Below are 22131 nucleotides of genomic sequence, written 5' to 3'. Positions count from 1 at the left end.
TATCTTCTGAGAACAAACCCAATCCTGCTTTTTTTTTTTTTTTAAATACCACTGCTTTAAACTGAAGTCCACTGTAATGACACAGAACCATTAAACCTATCAGTCTACTTTTGCCTTTTTTCTTTGGTTTTTTTTGCAAGAATATGATAAATGAATCCAAAAAAAGCAGAAATTTTACTGTTTTGCATAGGTCAATTTTGTTTTACAATATTTTAATAGGAGTTACATTAGTATAAGGTGTGTCACCTCACCTAAGGTGAAAGAGATGCAGAATTGGGATATTTTAAATTGATTTTAATATAGCCATTTCTGTCATGCTGCCATTAATGCCTGCATAGTTCAGTGAGGAGACCACAGCGTGTCTCATAATTGGAGGTCAGACTAACACTAAAGTTGACCTCCCTTGGTCAGTGTAATTAACTGAGCAGAAAGGTTTTGTATAGGAACCCTGAAGTTGTATTTTCCTCATTGCCATTCACATTACCAACTCAGGGGGAGAATCGATAGGAGCCACAATGTACTGATGAGTAGATAGTGTAAAAGAAAATTCAAACTCCTTGGCATTGCAGCATGTCTGGCAGGACTAAAAATGTGACTTCAAAAGATCTGTTTAACCAAGAAGATAGTGGTCTGTTTCTCACCATGCCAGCACACAGGTAGCACATGCAGGGTGGTATAGAATCAGCTTAGATTAAGGCATTTCTGTTCCTGTTCAGTGCTGCTTTTTTTTCCTGTGGATTCTTTCTTCAAGTCACTTTCTCCTCTGTGACTCATCATTTTGTCTTTAGATTTTGTACTGGAGCCAGATCATAAGCAATCCAGAATCTTGAGCTGTGCCCAACCATTCATGTAGTTACAGTGATTTGCTGTCGCTTAAAAAAAAAAATACATAAATGTACCAAAGTCTGGCTTTTACTGATAGTTACTTTCCCTCTGTGGTTGTGGTCTTCCTACTCAGGAGCATCCTTGTTTCCGATGTTGGCTTCTGTCTAGATCTGGTCAGTGCTTAAGTGTTTTCTAGATCATCAGTTTCTATGCAGCTTTACCTTTCATTTTGCTGTTCAGTTCCATCTTGTCTCATCTTGCCCACACATCCTAAAAAGATGCCAAATGTGGAATAAATCTGAAGGCATTTCTCATTCATTTCAGTTTTGAACTGCTGACATAAGCTCATAATTTACCATTATCTATCAATCCAGAATCATCATTATTTCTCTGATTCTGTCCTTTGTTACTACTTTTGACACAAACCAAAATTAGTGATAATGATGCTCTAAATCACCCATCAGCTAGCCATCTCCCATTTAAGAAATAGGGATCATTAGATCACGCAGAAGATACCTAAGGTATGATCTGCACACTGTATTAATTTCATTTCTCTTTATATAACAGACTTTTTAATAAAACCACTTTTTACCCTTAGCATCTAGGCCATAACTACGAACTCGAGTTCAGCAAAACATTTGCTTATCAGAGAATTAAATAGGTTAAGCCAGTAGGAATATTTCCCAAATACAAAATGCAGATACCAGCCCTAAGCTAGGAAGGCAAAAGCCTCTTGAGACTGTTTTCTCACCTCTTGTCCATTTAATTTGTTATTCCCATGCTTTCCCATATTTGATGACTGCTTGACAATTTTATTGTACGTTGTATGGTCCCTCAGTGATCACACCTCCCTCTCTCTCCTTTTCTATCCCTAGTAACACAGCTCAGATCTGATACCCATCTCCACCACTAAGGGTTCTATTGTCCCCTTGATATGTATGTGTAACTCCCACTGCTGTCAATAGGAATTACATGTGTGCATCAAGGAGAGAAAAATCCCTTGTGTACTTGATGCTCCTCATTATCTTGGCACAGTCAGTTCTGTAGACGTCTCATCTATGAACCTTTTATTCTCTTGAGTGTTGTGCAGTATACCAAGTTGGCTCTTAGGATCAGCAGTTTTGCTCTTGAGGTGTTTAGCAAGTTGATTTACTGTGCATGTGTATGCTCTTAAACGTCTTCATCCAGCCAAATCCACATCTTGTAGTGTTCATATGTTAGAGACCAGAGCTTCCTATTTCCTTTTTATGCAAGAATGCCAAATCATAAACAGTCTCCCAGCAGACTTAAAGTGAAGCAAGACTCTGAAGCTAATCCTCCCAAGTAACATATGTTCAGGTCCAACTCAGACCTGTATGGTTAAATGCAATAGTTTGTGAAAAATTGCATAGGTACAAAAATGTAAATGGTGTAGTTTAATTTTCCTTAAAGCTCTGAAGGAAGGTATTTCATAAGCACTTCAAGTTAAGTGCTTCTAAGCAAGGAGGTGGTTGAAATAGTAGCTAATCAGTTAGCAAAACTGTAATTCCTTCCAAAATTAATCAGTGTCAAGAGCTGAAGGAATATGGTAGAGTGAAAACAACCACACATGTAAACCAGAGATCTCCATGGTCCGAACACTGGCTTTGTATTCTCCTCTGATCCTTCTGGCAACATCTCTTTTTTGGGAAGTCACCTGGTGTCTCACATAGGCCAGAATTGTTAGAAACATAACTGGAAAACACACTCAGTGCCTTTGCAGAGTTGTTCCCTGAGTACAAAGTCAGTTACCACAGCTTAGAAAAGAGGGATGGCAAACTAGTTTAGGGGGGAAAAAAAAGTCAATTTGCCATCAGATTAGAAATCAACCGTAAACATGTCGAAGAATTCTATTTTTTTTTCTCTACTGCTCTGCCTTTTCTTCACAATCTGTTGTGGTGTCAGACTTATTTTGACAATACTTGTAAAACTTGTCATATTAACAAAGTTATCGAACAGAGTGAGCACATGCATAGCAACAGCTGTAGTCCAGCAAGAGTCAAAATAACTGGCCATAGGTATTCACGAGGAAATATCCACACTGTGGTTGCACAAATCCAAAATATCCCCAGAAGTCTCCAGAGTGCTTGTAGTTTTATTTAAATAGCAACAACTGCAGCTGCCCTTCAGCCCAGAACAATCTACTCTAAACTTTGAAATGCAGGATAAAAATAAAAGGAACAAATTTAGATTTTATATAGACATATAAGGCCTTATTTTTGCTATGATAGTGTCACTTGGTTATTCCTACATTCAGAAAACTGCTTAATAAAAAAGGGTATACAATAAAATCAATACAATAATGGGATTTGTTTGATGTTATGTAACAAACTAAGAAATATTTACTTAGAAAACAAAATAAACCCTATAATCCACTAAGGCTGTAAATTGGTGGGGCAGGAACAATCTTTTCATTATTCATGTCTACAGAGCTTAATACAATGAAGTCTCAGTTCTTTGCTAACATCTCTAGGTGTTAACACAATGCTATTAAATCTACTCAATAGCAAAAGATGCAGTCAGTGGATTTATGTGTCTCATTCCTTTAGAAATGTGTGAATCTAACAGAATAGTTTAATGGGCAGATTTTTCAGCTGCAATGTCTGATTTTGCACGTACATCAGATAGTATGCATCTATTTATGCAAATTGTGCTTGGATTTATATGCACAAAATACACATGCCTGAGAATTCCTATTTGTGGAGTTGAGCTGCATTCAGAAAAGAAAAAGATCATATCTGGAAGCCAGGGTCACGCTGTAGGCAAATAGCAGGAGCCATACTTAGCGCTCGAAACCACTGCTTTCCATTTTCAGCGTTCTGTGAAAACTAAACTGACCTAAGTTTCGCTTTCTGGCTGTTTTGATCTCCCTTTATTTTTATATCAGAAAACCTCTATTTTATTTGAGTTAGCTTTATCTGCTGATGATGTTGGAGTGGACTGGGTAGACATGCTTATTTTCTCCTTCTAAGAGAAGAGCCAGGCTCAGTTTGACTCACATACACGGCCGAGGAGCTAGTTCAGGCACTACCCGTTTTTGCACTTCATCCCGAAACTGCCATTCACCCAAATTATTCTCTTCTCAGAAGGGCACCTGCTGTGTACCCCTGTCCCCTTCCTGCCCAGAGACACCCAGACACAACCTGACAGCTCTGCAAACCCTCAGCTCTCTGCTGGAACTGCAGCCCGGCTATGCCCTGGGACCTTTCCCTTCCAAATAAGGTGAAACTTGGCAAAGGCCTTTGCAGGTGAAGGAGTGAATCCGCATCATAGACTTGGTGTCATTTTTTTCACTCTCCAGGTACACTAACTTTTATTCCCACTATATTTTAGCCTTTTCGTCCCTGATATATTAGTTTTTCCTGTGGATGTCCTACTCCCCCCACAAGCCACCTTTTCCTCGCAGCCTGTGCTAGGCTATCCCCATCATTCCCTGGATCTATGTCTTTCCTGGGGACACGCTAGTTTTTCCTCACTGATATCGATGTTCTTTCTTTTCACCTGGACACGTTAGTTTTTTCCCTGCTGCGTCCATCTTTCCGACGGATATATTTTTTATCCCAGGATATGCTACCTTTTCCTCAGTAAATATGCCACTTTTTCCTCACTGGACAGGTCTGTCTGCCGCACATAGTTTTTCTCCCTGAATACGTTAGGTTTTCATCTTCGGACAGGTAAGTTTGTTTTCTGGACAGGCGAGCTCCGGCTCCGGAGGACTCCCCGCCGAGCTCTGCAGGGCGCTGAAGGAAGCGACATCGCCGCCAAACCTCCCACCGCCTTCTCCCCCGCGCCCTCCCCGCACCCGGCTTGCGGCGGGGCGGTGCCTGTCGCTTTAAGGCGGCGCGTGCCCGCGCGCTGCGGGGCGGGGTCTGCGGGCTGTGCGCGGGCGGGCGCTTCACCTGCAGCCCAGAGCGGGCGCCGAGCGGCGGCGGCGGGAGCGGGTCGGCAGCGACCCCCTGGCCCCGGCACTGCGCAGCGTCCGCGCGGCGCGGGGCGCCCACTGTCACCGCCACAGCCCGCTGGGGCAATGGGGGCCGGCTCGGGAGTGCTGCTGGTGCTGCTGCTTCCCGTCTGGGGCTCGGCGGCGGTAAGTGGGGCGACGCGGGTGGGAGAGGAGGAAAGGCGGGCGGGCAGCATCCTCGGGCTCCGTTCCTCGCGGAGGTTCCGCTGCCGTTCCGCACCCGCCGGCTGCGGGCACAGCAGCCGCGGCAACTTCGGGGTTGGAGCGTGAAACCGGTCCGCGCGGCCGGGGTGGGTGAGTGTGCGGGAGCGGAGCTCCGCAGCTCCCTGCCGCTTGCACCGCTTCTCCCCCTTTTGTATTTCTAATCGTCATGAGTGCTTTTAATTATTCTGTTTTAGCGCGGTGGTCAATCTGGCGTCTGGGTGATGCCGGCAAAACTTGCCCTCCGTGATGCGCGTCGCCAAGATAAACTTCGGGGGTAGCGGCGCGTCCCGGCGGCGGTGCCGCTCCGCCCGCGGAGCTCTGTGCGCCCTCGCGCAGCCTCCGCGCCTTAGCGCGGTCGCGCAGCGCTGCCCGCTCCGTGCCAGCCTTCCCTCCTCTGCCAGCGCCGTGGCGGTGCCTTGAACTTTTATTTTTACAAGCCCGTGAACACATCGAGTGGGCCTGAACTGTGTTGGGGGCTAAGGGTCTGAAAAGTTTGGGATTTGTAGGGTTTTCCCTCGCTTCTCAAATTAAGGGATGTCTACAGAACATCAACAAACGCGTGGCTGCAGTGTTTCAGTGCGAGTGGGGTGGCTGCTGTATTTCGCGTTGGACTGGCTGCAGAAACAAGAGTCGCTTATTTTTCTGCCTGAATCCTCCCGTGCCAAGTTGAATCTGTGAAGATGTCCCGAGTCCGAGCCCTCGGGAGGCTGGTGGCTGAGCAGCAGTAGCCCCGATGCGCTCTCATCTAGCGAGCGCTGTTATAATGATTGGGTGATTTCAGATTGAAAGCCTATTATCTTTAAGTCAGACCCTTTGAAATGTTTCTTAATGGCAACATCTTGCCAGCGATGGTCAGAGTCCACAAAGCCACCGCCTCCTTGTGCTTCCCATGCAGTCGCTGGCATCTGTCTTCTGAGCATGATTTTTAGCAGAGTACATTGGCTTGCTTTCTGCTTGCTAAGCTCATCCGAAAGGACCCTCAGCTCCTATTCTCTCTCTGTAATGCAGCATCATCTGTGTCTGTCTGGGAGTGTTTGGGGAAGCCCGGGGGAGCTCTGCTCCTCTCCCCAGAGAGGCAGATGCGCGTCTGGAGTTGTACTTTCTCGGGGAAGTGACTCTCCCCGTCCCCTGGCTTCAGCCTGTGCTGCTGGGACTGGAGGCATTGGAGGTGCAGCCTGCATGGCTAAGTGATGCTCTGGCTAGCCTTGCCAATAGCCCGTGAGCATAAGAAATCCCTTGCCACCAGCACTTGTTTGTGTATAAATCACCCGATACTTGTTAGGCATAAATCAATGGCGTATATGCTTTCAGTGAGTTGTCTGGGACTCTCCTTGCTGGGGAATGGGTCCCTCCTCTCAGCGAGCCTGCACTAACATGCCCCTTTGGCAAGGGCTTATCCCCTGCTGCACTGTCCAAAGTTGCAGTAGAGCAGCTGAGCGTTTAGCTGGATGCTTCTCCCTGGATGCTGGCAGGTTGTCTGTGTGGCTGTGCTATTCAGTGGCATTGTTTTGTTTGGGTTTTTTTTTTTGATTGGGCAACCCCTCCATCTGCAAGCCTGCAGAGTCCCAGAGACAGCAGCAGAGTCTTGGAGGCTGCTATAGGGCAAAGGGGAAGGATGGGGAATCTAGCTGGTCACGAGCTCCTGAGGGTGCCGCAAGCTGGGGTTGCTTCTCCTTCTTTGGTACTGGGGCTTGCCCAGTTTCTCAATAGCAATACTCAGTGATTTGGATGTTGCAGCATCAGGCCTTTGCGTGGCTCCAGCGTGAGCACAGCTCGCCTTGATGAATTGCTGCTCTTTGTTTCCTCCCCTCTTCTGACAGTGCCCAGTATCCCAGCCTTTCTACAAACAATGCTCTCTATTGTAGTCAGGCAACTATTTTCTGGCCCATTTTATTTTTGTAGCTACAGTATGGATCCACTCCAACAGAGATAGGCACTTTAGCACAAGCGGTTTCTACTTGCACACTGCTTTACTGTTCAGGTTTGCCTGTGCCTAACAACCTAGTCGTTGAGTGCAAAACACTTTCCTAAATGACAAAAGTCATGGTGTATGTTTTCCTTGTTTTGTTTTTGCAGGCACACAATGGGGATCTTACAGTTAGACCCACATGCAAGCCTGGCTTTTCAGAAGAAGACTACACAGCATTCGTCTCCCAGAACATCATGGAAGGGCAGAAGTTACTTAAAGGTAAGTGGAATAAAAAGCTTAATAGGTTCTGCAATAACTGTATTTTCAGGAGGTGAAAGGAGGCTTAAAGATGCTGGTTTTGATGGTGAAATTGTCTGCAGAATAATGTTTGTAGGAGGATGAAACACTAAGTAGTTTACCTGAGCACAGTTTTGAATACAGATGAATCATTCAAAGTCCGCGTGCTGTCTGCTTCAGGTGGCTTGTTGGCTTATAGTATGTGAGGTCAGCATTTCACTTTTAAGTCTCCCACTCCCACCCTGTCTGAAGAAACTCTGCATTTGATATTTTAGCAAGTATTTTTATGTATGAAATTCAAAGATCCTTAAATTATCTCTGCTTTGAAATGCATGATAAAGCAGATGTTGTTGTTGGATATGTGGTAAACAAGCCTACAGACATTCTGTTCACAAATGTGGCATTCATTTTCATTACTGCCCCACTGACAACATGAAAACACAGGCAAAAAGAAACTACCAATTAGCTTTATAGTAATTGCAGGATTATAAGCACTTTTGTGATTGTAAACTCTAAGACTTCTTCGTAATCCCAATAACAATACATTATCCTGTGTATTGATCTGTCTCCCTTTCAAGTTAATAATAATTAAACTTTATATTTGTGTGATGCAGAGAATCATTGTTTTACTCCAAGAGAATTTTTAAGGATCAAAATCTACTCTCTGGTACCCTTCTTGAGTTAAATCACTGATCACTGATGGATGTTACAGCAGTTGTAAAATCATAATATGTTATGCAGGTTGGACAGTGTATCAGGACTTGATGCTCTACTCAAGGGTTTGTAAACCCTTTACTACTTTCTCCTGAGTACATTTACTCAGATGCACGTCTGTCAGAAAGCTGGGATTTCTGTCTTCCTCTAGAGTAAACACCTGCTCAGTTACTTTGATTTTTCTCAAAAGAGAGGGAGAGTTGTCAGTATTCTTTCTGTCTCCAGCAGAATCCACTGGACACTTTTTTCTCCACATGAATTGGCAATCAGTTTTGTTTCTGGGCGCAGTTGTCTTGGTTTTGCTGTTCAGGAATTCTCTTGACTGGCCTGGCGTCAATTAGTAGACGTTGGGAAGTGTATTTTTAGTTTGAAAGATAACCAAATAGGGATTTGACATAAGCAAGTCCCGAGAATATAGCAACACATGAAGGCACCAAATACCAATTGTTTAGGTATTGAGTAGCAATTTTCCCCCGAACTGATACATTGTAACAAGGCTTTACACTTCAGTCTGTAAACTGTGTAGATTTCATGCCTTTTAGCTTTGGAAATTGTTTTATAAACAATGTCCTCCAAGTGCTGCAGAAAGTCATGTTATTTGCTCAGAGGAGTATTTTTCCCAGTTTAGCGCCTGATGAATTTTGCTGCGTGTTTCTGTAGGTGGACAATAGGGATGGAGCAGGAGGGCTGTTTAGAGGAGTTAGCTGGCAATGACTTTGAAGACAGCACAGTGGCTGTCACTTCGTTTTGGTTTTAACTGATAATTTTAAAACACGAGTTTATATTTAGATAGGCTGTCAAGTTGATTTGAATGAAAATATATTTCGATTTAATTTTATCCTTTAGGGGCCAGTTTTAGTTTTACATTACTCATGGCAAACCTGCCTCTGATTTAGGGCTGAACTGGCCCTCGGGATATTATGTATGCATGCACCACTAAGATTCATGTCCTGGTAACATTGTCACGAGTTATGCCATTTGTAGGCTTTTTTTGTCAACTTAAGGAAAAAGGAAATAAACAAGTGCCAATGCTGTTTTTGCTAACAAGCAAATTATTGTCTTTTCACCTTTTAATCTACAGTCAAATACATGCTGCTGTTTCTCATAGGAGACAAATAATATCTAATTAATTTTTACAATAATGGGGGAGAAAATCTGCTGCATAAAATTCTTCTTCATGCTTGTGTTGTTCTTTATATATACTCTAGCACGTAAAATTGGTAGTTTTCCAGTTTAGGTTTAATTTTACTTCCTAACACTTGATATGTCTGAAGCATAAAATGTTTATCTCGTTCTTCCATCTGGGTGAAGTATTGTACAATAGTTCAGACCAGAAATGGGTTCAGATTGCTTACATTATCGTGTTTGATAGATTGACATATGTACTGTTTCACACCATCTTACCACGCAAAGCTTTGCTGCCAGCTACCACCATCTTATTCATCAGCATTTGGTAATTCATCTTCAGGCCAAATGGGATTGTTTGCCTGAAAAAAAGTAGGTAGGGATTTACCTGGCAGTGCTTTCATGGAATTGGAGGGGGAAAAGTGTGTATGTAGTTCAGATGGCTCTCGGTGGATTCCAGTGGGGAAACATCAGATCTTAATGCTACATAATCCCTACTTTGCCTTTAGGAAGGAGGTATGGGGAGGCCTGGGACAGCTGACGCTGTCTAAAGTGTTGTTCATCAGAAATCGGGTAGTGTGTAGACCTCAGCATTAGTGATGAACTTCAGAAATGCCATTGGGAAGTTCAGATGTTATGTGGTTTGGGGATAAACAGTGTGGCAATAAACACAACGTTTCCATTCTAAGCTTTGCAATAGCCAGCTCTCAAATGTATGCAGCGTTATGAATGTATCAGAAAGTGCTTATAGTATTCTAGGTTTGAATCAAGTTAAATAGATAATGACTGCTCATAATTGACTTATTCCAATGGAGATAGCTTAGCCTTAATTTGACAACAAGAGCTTTTACAGAGTCATTGTTTTATTATAAGTATGCCATAAGCTATTAACTACTACTTTGTGGTTCATCTTATTTGCCTGAGTCAGCTCTCTAACATCCTCAAAACATACAGATTCTAGCAGGAGCTATTTGTTACAGAGTAATTAACTTGTTTATGATAAATGGATGGGAGAAATGTCATGGCATTTTGTTTTATGTATTAATGAAAAGCATCTGCATTCTAAAAATTTTATGTTAATTAGACTTAAAATAGTTTTCCCCAGTAGTGCCACAAATACCACATATTACACATCACTGCCAACAATGGAGCCTGATGATGGGGTATTAGCTGAGTTGATTTGTGGAGCCAGTGCCTGCCTTAGAAATACCATCCTTGCATCTCTTAATAAAAGTTATTGTGGTGTAATCTGTTACATTTCTTGGTTTTGTTTGCAGGGTAATAAACATTAGTCTTGATCACTGATGCATGATAATGTTTAAAATTAACTATTTTTTAAAGTTAACTATTTTTTCTTCTCTAGCCTAAGGAAAAAAATCTCCAAGCCTGCAGTATGGCAGGGGATGGTAGTGACACGGGTATTTTTTCTTCCAAACCTTATTAATTATTAACATTAACTTAAAATGGTGAGAACATTGGTCCTGAGGGGTGGGGAGCAGTGACATGTAGCACTGCACTGAAGATGGTAAAGCACTGACTTAGGGAGCATCTGATCCCTGAGTATTAATTCAGTTATATGGGAAGGATGATGATTAGTTGCCTCGTGGGGAAGGTGAGACATAAGGAGTAGGATGTTGAACGTGATAAACAGTATGGTCTAGGAGGGGCTGATACTCTTGACATTGGATTTATTCCCTTTTCCATTTTTGAAGACTGTAATTAAAATAAAGACTTTTTCAAAATTAGAACTTCCAGTTTTATTGGCATGCTGTGAGACCCTGGCAACTGGGAGTGGGTGGAATGACATCACAGTGTTAAATGCATTATTTTTCCAGTGTACTGCCATCACAATGATAGCAGGTCACCTCTCAGACATACAGCTAAACAGGCAACTCCTAGCTTTCCCTACAATCAGGAGACAACGTGAGCAGCCTCTTTTATTTTTTCCTTTGCCTCTCTTCATCTGTAGTGATTCATGTTTCTTTTGCCCATCCTAAATAGTGCCTATACTGACGTAGCATGATAACTTCACTTGTGTGGGCAGTTACGTTTGGGTAGAAGAGCGTGGAAGCAGAGTTTATTTTCATACGGGAAGATGAAGGAACTGTGCCAGCGTGTTCTGCTTTAAGCAAGTGTATTAAACCAAAGGAAGCCAAGCTTCATGTGAATGTATGAAAGTGTAATTGCTTCCATGCTAGGATTTTTACTAGTGTTATTGTTTGTTAAAAACAAATACATAAAATACATGTGTTTTCATAAAAGTTTTTAAGCATTTCAGTAAGAATTCAGTATGGAGGCCATCTCCTAATTTTTTTAGAGGTAGGATGTTCTTTATGGCCAAAGCTTTTTGTTCTCACTGAGGCTTCAAACCCTCCATCTTTTTTGGCCCTCATCACCTCCAATAATAGAACTTAGGAAAGCTGTAAATGATGCTTAGAAAGCGTTGAACAGATAGAAGAAAAAGAGCCCTCAGCATCATGAATCTTCGTGAGATAGTCTAGAAGCAGGCATTAAATTAAAAATAAAAAATAAAGGTGGGACAGAACCTTTGCAAACTGTTTTGAGTCTGGTTGTGAGTAATTCATATAATAGTAGCTGTAGGGTTGTATCCTCTTCCTCCTTCTGGAGGTAAATGTACTGTATTCTTGTGGTTAAGATAATATAGGAAATTGAAGGAGGAATGTGTTAGTGAAATGTGCTAACAGTTCGGCTTGAAAGTAATTGTACAGCCCCAAAATACTACTGCATACATGAAATATGGCCCCTGCAAAAGCATGAGGCAAGTTTTTCATGAGGAATACTAATAGCTTTGCTAAGTGCCCAGAGGTAAGGGGCATATAACTGGGATAAGGAACAGTAATCCCAGCAAGTGAGCATGTGTCTGCAGTGTTGTGTAGCCCTAGTACATGGATTGGCCAATGGGGATGTTCTGCCTGTCTGCATGTCTGGCTTTTTACTCTTCTTGGGTCTAGAGTCTGAAAAACAGATGAGGACAGGGCTGCTGTTAATTTTGGTGGGAGTTTGGTTCTAAAAGCTCCTACAGGTCAAGATGTGCCTCTGAAGCTCCATCCCGAAAGTGTTCCATCCCACCTGCAGCTGCAGGGCATGGAGAGCCTGATGTGCCACCTGTGCACCCAGTGGGGCCTCCCAACTTCCAAGTGCCCTTTGGTGTATTTGGGTGTATTTTATGAGAAAGGACCATGACGAGTGTTAGGATTTGTTCTGGTGTTTGATGGGGTTTTTGAGCACCTCTTGAGGGTTGCTCCATCCTTGTAGCAGCTCTGCTGCAGCCTACTGAAATACCTAGTGCCTTCTCTGAGCTGCTCCAAGTTTAAAGGGCAGAGAGGCTTTTCCATTCATGCTTTTGTTCTTTTGTGGTCTACGATTCTGCATGAAAAGTGGTTACTGAAGTTATCATAGATGTAATTAGCTCCACAGTTCCCTAATAAAATCTGAAAGTAGGTGAAAGTCCACCGGGAACCCAGCACTCTTTCCCTAACCTTTCTTCATTCCTTTCTTAGAGGAAAAAGAAACAGACATCAGCTTTCTATGTTAAGCTTGTAAATGCTCTAGTGAAGCTGCCTCTCAGAAAACACTTCTCCCATTCCACAGGACAACTTCTTTTAAAAGCAGTTTCTCTTGATGGGCATGTTGCAAATCAAAACCGTGATTTGAATCGCAAGTTCCAGGGGAGACCCCCGAAAGAGCTGCCGCAGATCGGGGAGCTGCTGATGCAGATTTATTTTTAATGTTGTTCTTCAGATCTAACTTCTGACACAAAAATGATGTTCAAGATGACATTTTTATCTAAATAAAATTGCAGTTAATGAGACCACAGTAGTCAATAACGCTCTGTAGAGTTAATCCCCTTACACTGGTTAATAACTGTATGTATTGCTTTCTAGATCAGAGCTTTGAAGCAAATTCCTCAAACCCAAGTAAAATTACTTTTTTCTGCATTCTGGGGAGCTAACTGATTTTTATCTAAATAAATCTGCTTTTCCAACAACAAACTCAGAGCTTCTCTTTTTTTTTTTTTTTCAAGAATTCATCTGTTAAAAGAATTGCACTACTTCAAAATTAGGCACTCTATAAAAAAATATTAAGGGACAACAATTTCTGTTGAATAATTTATTCATTTCCTTATGCTCAGGCTTTTAGGAAATAAGCCATGTCTGGAACAGTATCAAATTGTTATTTATTGTGAAATACCTGTTGTTTTGAACAACAAGCCAATAATGTTAGACCTTCAAAGGTTAGAAAATGTTCATTTTATAATCCCGTCTGCGTTCAGAGACTGACTGTCCCTAACATTGCTCATGAGCTCTGATCTCTCAAAGCAGATGCTGAAAGCGTTCTGGAAATTCTGTTTTGCAGGTTGTAAGTGAAAGTTATTTATTCTAGCAGTGAAATTCTTAATTTTCATTGACCTAATGCCAGTTCTCATTGCCTAATTTCATTGAGATTTATGTGCAACCCTCCTTCTGCCTTAATTTCTACCTTGGAAATGAGTATGATGTTTTTCTAGAGGTAGGTTATTTCATTGCAAACTAAAGCTGGTGAAGTACTTCATTTGATAGTAGTATGGGCCATGTGCATAGCTCATAGAATATTTTAGTACTACAGATAATACTTAAAAGTCTTATTTGAAGGGCAAGAAGAGATTAAAACTACAGAGGATAGGATTTTGCTGGAAATCTCCTTCTTAATATTTTTTTTGTATAATAGAATGAATTTGAGTAACATGGGGGGAAAGAAGGGAGTTTCTGTTTGATTTGAGGTTATGGGGATATACAGAATTAGTGCCATTCCTGTATAAAACCTACTTTTTTATTTTTAGATGAATGGAAACAGTACTAACTAAGACCAGAAAGCTGTATTTGATAAATAAAGACCAATATTTGTCTCTGGGAATTATAGTTTGCAATGGTTTGATGAGGGTTTTAAGATGAACCTATGCCAGTGACTAGAGACCCTTTTTTTTTTTTTCCCAGTAGCCTCATCTTGAGGACTGCAATAGGAATTTATTCTGCCTTGATGGATTCTGTATGTATCTGTTTTTTGTTTGTATGTAAACCTTTTGTGCACTAGCCAAAGGTTTTGGAGAGCATTTTTGCTTCATATTCACTTTTCTTTTTGATACTTAAATGATGCCCTCACCACTACTTTTGGCTTGTTTTTTTTTTTTTCAGGTAAAGCTCAAGTGCCCTTGGGCAACTAAGCCATCAGAAGATTTTCTTACTTCTCAGCATACTGTGATATATTTGTGTTTATATTTTGTTTAAATAAATATGTATTTATTAGTATTTCTGAAAGGAGAAACTATGAAAAATGAGTTTCTGAAATGAGAAACTATGGCTCTTCTCAGTGGTGTACAGAGAAAGGACGAGAGGAGATGGGCACAAACTGAAATGCAGGGAATTTGACTTAAACATGGGAAGAAATTTTCAGTGTGAGGATTGTAAGATGATGGAAGATAATGCCCAGGAAGGTAATGGAGTCTCCATTCTTGGATATACTTGGAATCTAACAGGATACAGTCCTGGAGCCTACTCTGGCTGACCCTGTGCTGAGCAGGAGCTTGGAGGAGATGCTCTGCAGAAGTGTTTTCAAGCCTCTACTACACTGTGATCCTGTGAAACGTTTACCTAGGAAGTATATGAAAAAGCAGAATGATGAACTGAGCTTTTGTGCAAATATAGATCAAATAGCTTGACATAAAAACATTGCAACAGCCTACAAAAAATGATCCTTACAGGGAAACTGTGTTCCTGCAACTTCTTGGAAGCATAACCTCTAAAGAGAGTATAATCGAAACACCAGGGATCAGCATTCTGTGGTTGCTTCCATTAATGTCCAGGCTTAATTTAGGGATAGTTAGTCTCCTGGCATAAGGGAATGTTACACTTAAATTCAAAGAACTCTTGGTTTCCTCTTTATTTTTAGTGGAATAAAAGGAGAACATATGGAGTTTCTGTTTTCCCAAAATATTTGTCATTAGTACTGGCTGCTTCTTTCCCAAGCAAATTTCCTGCAATATGAAAAATAGTTGGGTTGAACAAGATTTCTTTTTGCCACAGGCTTTATGATTTTTCTTGCTTATATTCATTGTCTTTAATTTATTAATTAATTTTGAATTGCAGTTGCACAGAGGGAGAGAGAAGTGGCAAATGTTCTGGCATATGGGCTGCACTGTTGTTGGAAATGGTGACTTTCAGCCATTCTTGCTGCCCTGTGCTTCATGACCCCAGGCTTCAGCATCTCTTTTTGCCAGCCTGTTTAGATTCCTGCTTTCTGTTTCCTTCCAATACAAAATATTAATTATTTTTTGCTTTGCCCTCACCACTTTCCTGCACTGTTCCTCACCACTTGCCAGCATTTTGTAATAGAGAGCCAGTGGCAGTAATTCAGCACTCAGCTAGTTGTGCTGTGCCATAGCAGCTGCTCGGAAGGGTCACATAAGCTACAGCCTATTAACATTAGCATGGTAATAGCAGCCACTATGTGGAATGCACAGTGGGAATGTTGGAAGCTCCTCCAAGGACCCTGAAGATATATATGGGCCACCCATGAAGGAGGAGGGAAGAAAAGAAGCCTGTTTTGCTTTGAGAGAACCAATCTGTGTGTTTCATGGATACCCAGAAGCACTGCAATCATTAAGGCTATTACTATGCCTATTATAAATCACAATTTTGTAGCAGTTTGTAGGTTAGTCACAAAATTACTTCTAGTCCAAAGTTTTGTTACACTGAGGTTTTTCTAGTAGCAATTGCTATCCTTATTAAACAAAACTGTCTTTAAAATAATTAGGACTATAGCAATTATCCAAAGATAAATGGTCAAGATTACCAAAGTTGTTCTATACATAGCTGTGTATCAGCTCCCTCTCTCAGTTCATGCCTAAAGAATCATAAAAGGCACATGAATGAAGCAAACATTTGTTACTTCACCAGGTAGCAGGAAAAGCATATTGGGATTCTTGGTATATGAAGTTCAACCATCAAAAAATGAGCTTGTAAAAATGATAGAAATGAAAGAAATGGTTTCATGAAAAAAAAGTGACAATCAAGACTAGTTGCAAGCATGCCATTTAATAACCTCTTTGTTTCTGATGTAGCCAGTAGTGATTAATAGATGATTCTACCCTGGAGTGTGTGAAATCTGCCCTGTAGTTGCTTCTGACCATACAGTTTTTTTAAAGTCTTGCTGGTTTAACCCAAACCCCTTTGTGCTCTCATTTGAACCTGCTCACGCTCGTTACCATGTGTTGGTTGGTTGTTTCACAGACTCCGAGAAAAATAGGACTGGAAGAACTCAAGAACATGTCTAATGCACATTCTTTCCTCCAGGCATGAGGAGCTCTGTTGTAATAAGTTTGTCCCTGGTGTGGTTTTGAAAATCCAGTCATAGGGACCAGAGCCAATATATTATATTGCTTCCCTTTTCTTTCTGTCTGTCGCGTTTAAGCTGAGGCTCTCCTGGTGCAGTTTAAACCTGTTGCTATTTGTCTTAGTCATCATAGACATGGAAAACAGTATTGCCTTTTTTTTTCTCCCCCCAACATGCTTGAAAATAAAATTTCAGCTTCTTTAGGCTGAACCACTTAATTTGTTCCCTCTTGTGTCATGCCTGGATTCCCTTCTCTGAGCCATTATCCTTGCTACTAGCTTGATGCCCCAAGTTGATCTGACTATGCCAGCCAAGTCTCACAGTGCAAAACAGACAAGGAAGATTACTTTGCCTGTTTTCCAGGCAATACTCTGATTGATTTACCTAATGTGATGATTGCTTTTTTTTCTTAACAGTATGACACTGTTGACTCATGTTCAGCTTGTGATCCAGTATAACCTCCCACATTGGTTTTAAAAGAACTCTACCTACCCAGTCATTTTCTTGATGTTTAGCTGATTAATCGGGTTACCTTGTTCCTCTTCTGTTGAATTCCATCTTTTTGTATCGATCAGTCTGATCTGACTTGTTATGACTGTTTGGAATTCTCATCTTGACCTCCAGCAGACTTGCAGTTGCCATCCTCCTTTTATGTCATTTGCAGATTTAACAAACATATGCTATATTCCTTTATCTGTTCTGTTAATAAAAGCATTGAACAAAACCAGTTTGGAACAGACTGTCACAGAAGCCATATGATATAGCCTTCTGCTTTGACCATGAACCATTAAAAATTATGCTCTGGGTAAAGTTACTGAAATAACTAAAATAGTGGCATGTAATCTGAGCTGTGTATGTCCTGACATTGTATGTCTGGGATCTGTAGAAACACAAATCCAAATGTTTCCATTTGTCAGTACTCTTCCTGGCTTTTATGAGAGGCAAATATTTAAATCTTTGAATTTTCATCATCTAGAAATATTCCAGATTAAAAGCCTGGGGTAGGTTCATGAAAGTCAAATATAGTGCAGTTGCTGTTGGAAGGGAAGGACTGCTTCAGTTCTCTGTCCACTACTGGACACAACTTACAGGGTTTTTAAATGCTCCAACACAACTGCTGTCCAGCACCAGAGGTCTGTTTCCAGGCTCCAGGACATGCTTTTCAGGCTGGCCTTTCCCAACACTTCAGTGAGATCTGCTCGGGAGAGGACATTTTTGTTGAAGGAGCTGTTACTAATCCCACCATGAACTGAAAGAACAAGATTAAATTCAAGCTAAAGTAATAATTGGGAGTGTTGTACCTGTGTGTGGGGTATGGGTGGATTCTTTAGCATAGTCTGTGTTTTCACTGTCCTGATAGATTTTGACCATTGCCCTGTCCCATTTCCCATCCTGTGATGTGCCAAATCTTGTAATGCATTGAGGGCAAGGTATTTGCTTTATACAAAACAGGTATTGCACTGCCTGTTTTTATCATATCTGTATTATTCATAAAACTTATTAGAAGGCCCAGCCCACATTTAATTAAATATTTTCCTATGTAGTATCACTGTTTAATTTTGCCCATCATGTCTGTGTGTTTTTGGTAACTGGAGAGAGCCAGGTGCATGCTGATCTCTGGGTTAGAGGGAGAAACTCCCTCTGCTGCTAAGATCTGATTCTGGAGCATCACACTTCAGGGGGGGGGAAGAGAGTAGGGTTAGTGGATTTCCAGATGGAAAATTATTTATAGAGTATTCCCCCCACCCCCAATGAAAGTGCTTCCTTGAGAAATCAGAAAAAGTCATGTTTTCGGGTCCTGTGTGCCTTGCTACTTGTCTTTCAGGAGCCTAATTACTGCTGGATGGTTGCTTAGCTCCTGTGCAAACAGAAGGTTTACACATGAAAGGCAACTGTTTTACTCATCTCCAGAAGCGTTCAATATTTTTATTTTGTGCCTGAACTATTTGGTTGCGTTATACTTTCATTTATTTATCTGTTTGTGGGCTTCTGAGCATTTTTCAATTGATTCAATGCCCTCTTTTGCCTTTTGACCTTTTATAGAGGATAAATAAACGTGGGTAAATGGCATTAAAGGAAAAGGGATTTTTCATGTTGTTTGGATTTTTTCTTTCCTGTGGAGAGAAGGGACAGCTTGAGGGTGAATAAAATTGTATATGGTTCCTTGGACAAAGGAGAAGCTATAGGTCATGGCAAGATTTGGTGTGTTGAAATGTTCAAGGATGGTAACTATAAAAAACATTTGGATTGAACCAAAAAATTCTGTTCAAACTACAGGAGAAGTTTAAACTTCATCAGGAGAAGTTAAATGATCTCTAGGTTGCTAAACTCTGGATACTTGTTCAAATAACTGAATAGTAGATTGATTATCTCTGCACTAAGTTTCCTGAAAGATTAGTGTGGGATTTTTCTTGTTTGCCTGGAGTTTTAGACATAACACAAATTGGAAGTTAAGAGGCTGGTGGCTATACCTGATGACAAGCAAGCTACTCCAGTCATACTGAGTGGTTTTGATACTTCCTGACTAAAGGAGACCCATGGATACCCATAGATGGCTTGTGTGGAACAATGGGCAGTCACAAATGTGGGGGTTTGTGTTAGATATAGAATAGAGATTTAATCCCATACTGATGACTGAATATGCTTTACTTCAGTCTTTGTCAGGGGATTTCCAAAAGTGATGAATTAACTGGGGTGTTTTGGCAAAGCTCAGTGCTGACCATGCATTCTACTGGAAGAGATTTTCCTAGTATTTTCAATAAAACAAGGTTTTATTTTCCCTTTCTATTGTGAATTCAGGTATAATGCTGGCTGTATCCCCTTAAATAGGAGCAGGACTGAACAATAGTGGCACAGCTGGTTTTACCTGTATAATAATATAGCAAGTGTCATTGTTTGGGAAGAGATGATGATGAAGCAAAGTTCTGTTGATGCAGCAGTGGTGTCCTTTGGCAGTGCAACTGTGAGAGGGAGAGTTAAACATCTGTGGAGTGGGCTTGCTTCTGGAAAAAAAAAAGTAAAATAGAGGTGGGTATGAGGAAGACGTGGAATGCTGAGTGCCTGGAGGCTTGGGTGCCCCAAAACTGCTAGGCTATGGTTCATGTTGGGACTGGACAGCTCCACATGTCGTGTGTACTGTGGAGACCTGAAGGGAAGACAAAATCTCTGCAACACTTTGTTAACAGTCTGAGTGTTTTTGGGTTTTTTTTTTTTCAACCTTTCCACCTGCATTGAGGTCCCTGGTGAACAGACTCTTGTTGATATATATTTGGCTGCACCTCCAAGAGAAATATGTAGGGAATCCACACCCTGAGAAAACTCTGTCCTTAGGAGGACTGTCCTGGAAAACGAAAAAGGAGAGAGGGAGGGAAGAACAGAAAAAAACCCTCAAGGTTATATACCCAGATCAGTAACACATGCTCAAGAAAAGTTAATATCTGGTGAATGTCAATTAAGTACTTCCCCTGCTAATAAATAGCTTAGGAGGTATAAAATTTAATACTCCTAAAATTGCAGAAGCCTTTGAAGAACACTTTTAATTGGACTCATTGGAAGCAGGAGATTTAACACTGACCTGTTCAGAGGTGAGTACTGAAGAAGATATGATGGAATGAGGCTTCATTTCTTTAATATAGAGACATTTTGGCTTAAGATTTTCTTTCACTCGATTGCTTTTGAAACAGTTTATTTTTAAGTTCTCAAGGACAAAACATCCAAATTACACTAGGAAAGTGTTCTGTTTGTTCGTAAACCTAATTCTAAGTGTTTCTGAAGGCTTAGCTGGCTTGGGAGTGGGTCATTGTGGCACAGAAATAGTGTGAAGAGCAACGGCATGTAGTTTTTCATGTCGCCATGCCTACAGACTCTGCCTGCTTTTGATCTTAAAGCATAAATCTGTTGCCTGTTTAAGGATCTCGAGCATCAGAATGACTGCTCTCACTTTCCTTCTGTTCTTTCCCCATCGTGGTCACCTCTGGGAAACAGTTGAGATATGTGCACATTTCTGAGGGTGGTATTAGGCACACTCTGTCTTAGGCAAAGAGCTATTTTTGGTTTATTATGGATCATTCTTTGAGAGGTAAGGAGATAAGCAGCAGAAACTGCTCTGAGGTCACTGAGACATGATGTGGTAGTTATGAGTTTGGTTTGCTCTAATTTCCAAATAAGCTTTCCTCCTGTAGACTTGCTTCCCGATGAGCAGTACCCCCTGTTTTTGCCAGTAGTGTGGATTTTTTTCCTAATCCCAATGGCAATAATTTCTTTAGCACTTAGGAGAAAACAACAACAACGAATTAACTACTTAAAAAATTAAGTAATACATGGTATTTGTTTTGGCCCTAGTCATGACTCATAAATAGGAATAACATCTGTGCTGATAGTTTTTCATAATATATAACCAGATTGAATGAATAAAATGTTCATTTATTGCTGTTCTTTGCCATTGTTATATTTAGGGAGCTCAAGTATTAAGAGTGAAACTATATACTTGTATATAAATTCTGATTTATACATGAGTAATATACATATCTTGTGAGTTTTAATTTAGCCACTGTATCTTTTGAAGCTAAAAATGGCTTATTGCCTTTCCCTGAGCTTTGCAAAACTTTTTCAAGATCCTGCCCAAATCTTAGGCTGTTGAACACTCGTGCTGCTGCCAAGTCTACACCATTCTTTTAATTAAAAGACAGTCAAAGAGAAGTGAAACTTCCAGTGGATGTAAATCCTGATAATCCCGAAATGATGTAAATCAGTGCAAATCCTGAAGTCATTGGAACTGTTCTGACTTACATCTACTGAAAATCTGGCACATAATATTCCTGCTGGTCTTTTCTTTTGCCCAATAGTTGCTCTACACAGAGCTGGCACTGCAGACAAAGCGCTCTCTTACTAGCTGATAGAGGGTGGCACGGCTTCCAGCACTGCTGATTCAGCACAGCAGAGGCCATTTTCCTGATTTCTTTGTGAGCTAGATTAAATTACTCTGCAGACTGGACTGGAGCCACAGGCCGTAGTTTTACAGCCTTATAACATGGTATCCTAGCCCATGGCATCTGAGAGGTCTGGCTGTGCGTAAAGCTCTTCTGCTTAGCTGCAGAGGATTTTTGGGTTTGGCACTCTCCCCCTTAATAAGGCCAACGCCAGCAGTACTGAAAATATTTTGATTGTTTAGTTGATATATAATAAAATGGGGTTCTGTTAAAGGAAGGAAGGGATATCATGGGGATCAGATTAGTATGAAAACTCCACTGTGCATGTTTGTCATGGCAACGTTTGTTTAGATTTGCTTACAGAATTACAGGATAATAAATAATGAATGTAAGTTTTTAATGAATACAACACAACAGGAGCACCACTGAGGCATCCTGCCTGAGTCTGGGAAGATTGTGCCATTAGAGCTGTTTGAGTGGCTTACCAAAACTTTGGTAAATATATTTCCTTATCTGTCTCAGTATATGGACATATCTTGTCTAGTCTGAGCAGGTTTGGAATTGAACCAAAGGGGTGAAGCAGTGGGATGCACTTTGTGGTGAGCTGTGTCTTGTTCACATCCTACAGAGCTGAGAAGTGGGATGTCTGTGACTACTATAATAGGCACATGGGTAGAGCCAAAATCATGTTTTCTGTTCACTGACAACTACTGGCTTTGTGTATTTAAAAAGCATAGCAAGCTCTGCTGTGCTCTCCAGTT

At 41.1% G+C, this 22131-nt stretch overlaps 1 protein-coding gene across 2 annotated transcripts in view; it reads left to right on the top strand.

The window, feature by feature from the left end:
• The first annotated feature begins 4870 nt into the window (after nt 1–4870).
• The window catches only part of CDH4 (cadherin 4), a 443355-nt gene continuing 426094 nt past the window's right edge, over nt 4871–22131 (top strand). The window contains exons 1-2 of one of the 2 annotated variants that reach the window (XM_062009002.1): nt 4871–4930; nt 7085–7196. In XM_062009002.1, the coding sequence (XP_061864986.1) occupies nt 4871–4930; nt 7085–7196 (172 nt within the window). Of the gene's footprint in view, nt 4949–7084; nt 7197–22131 lie in introns of both variants that reach the window. The other variant, XM_062009001.1, reaches the window with a different exon arrangement.

Source organism: Colius striatus, chromosome 16 (genome assembly GCF_028858725.1).
Source record: "Colius striatus isolate bColStr4 chromosome 16, bColStr4.1.hap1, whole genome shotgun sequence".
Classification (NCBI taxonomy): Eukaryota; Metazoa; Chordata; class Aves; order Coliiformes; family Coliidae; genus Colius; species Colius striatus.
The sequence above is the reverse complement of the archived record's forward strand: the minus strand, read 5'-3'. Positions and strand labels throughout refer to the sequence as shown.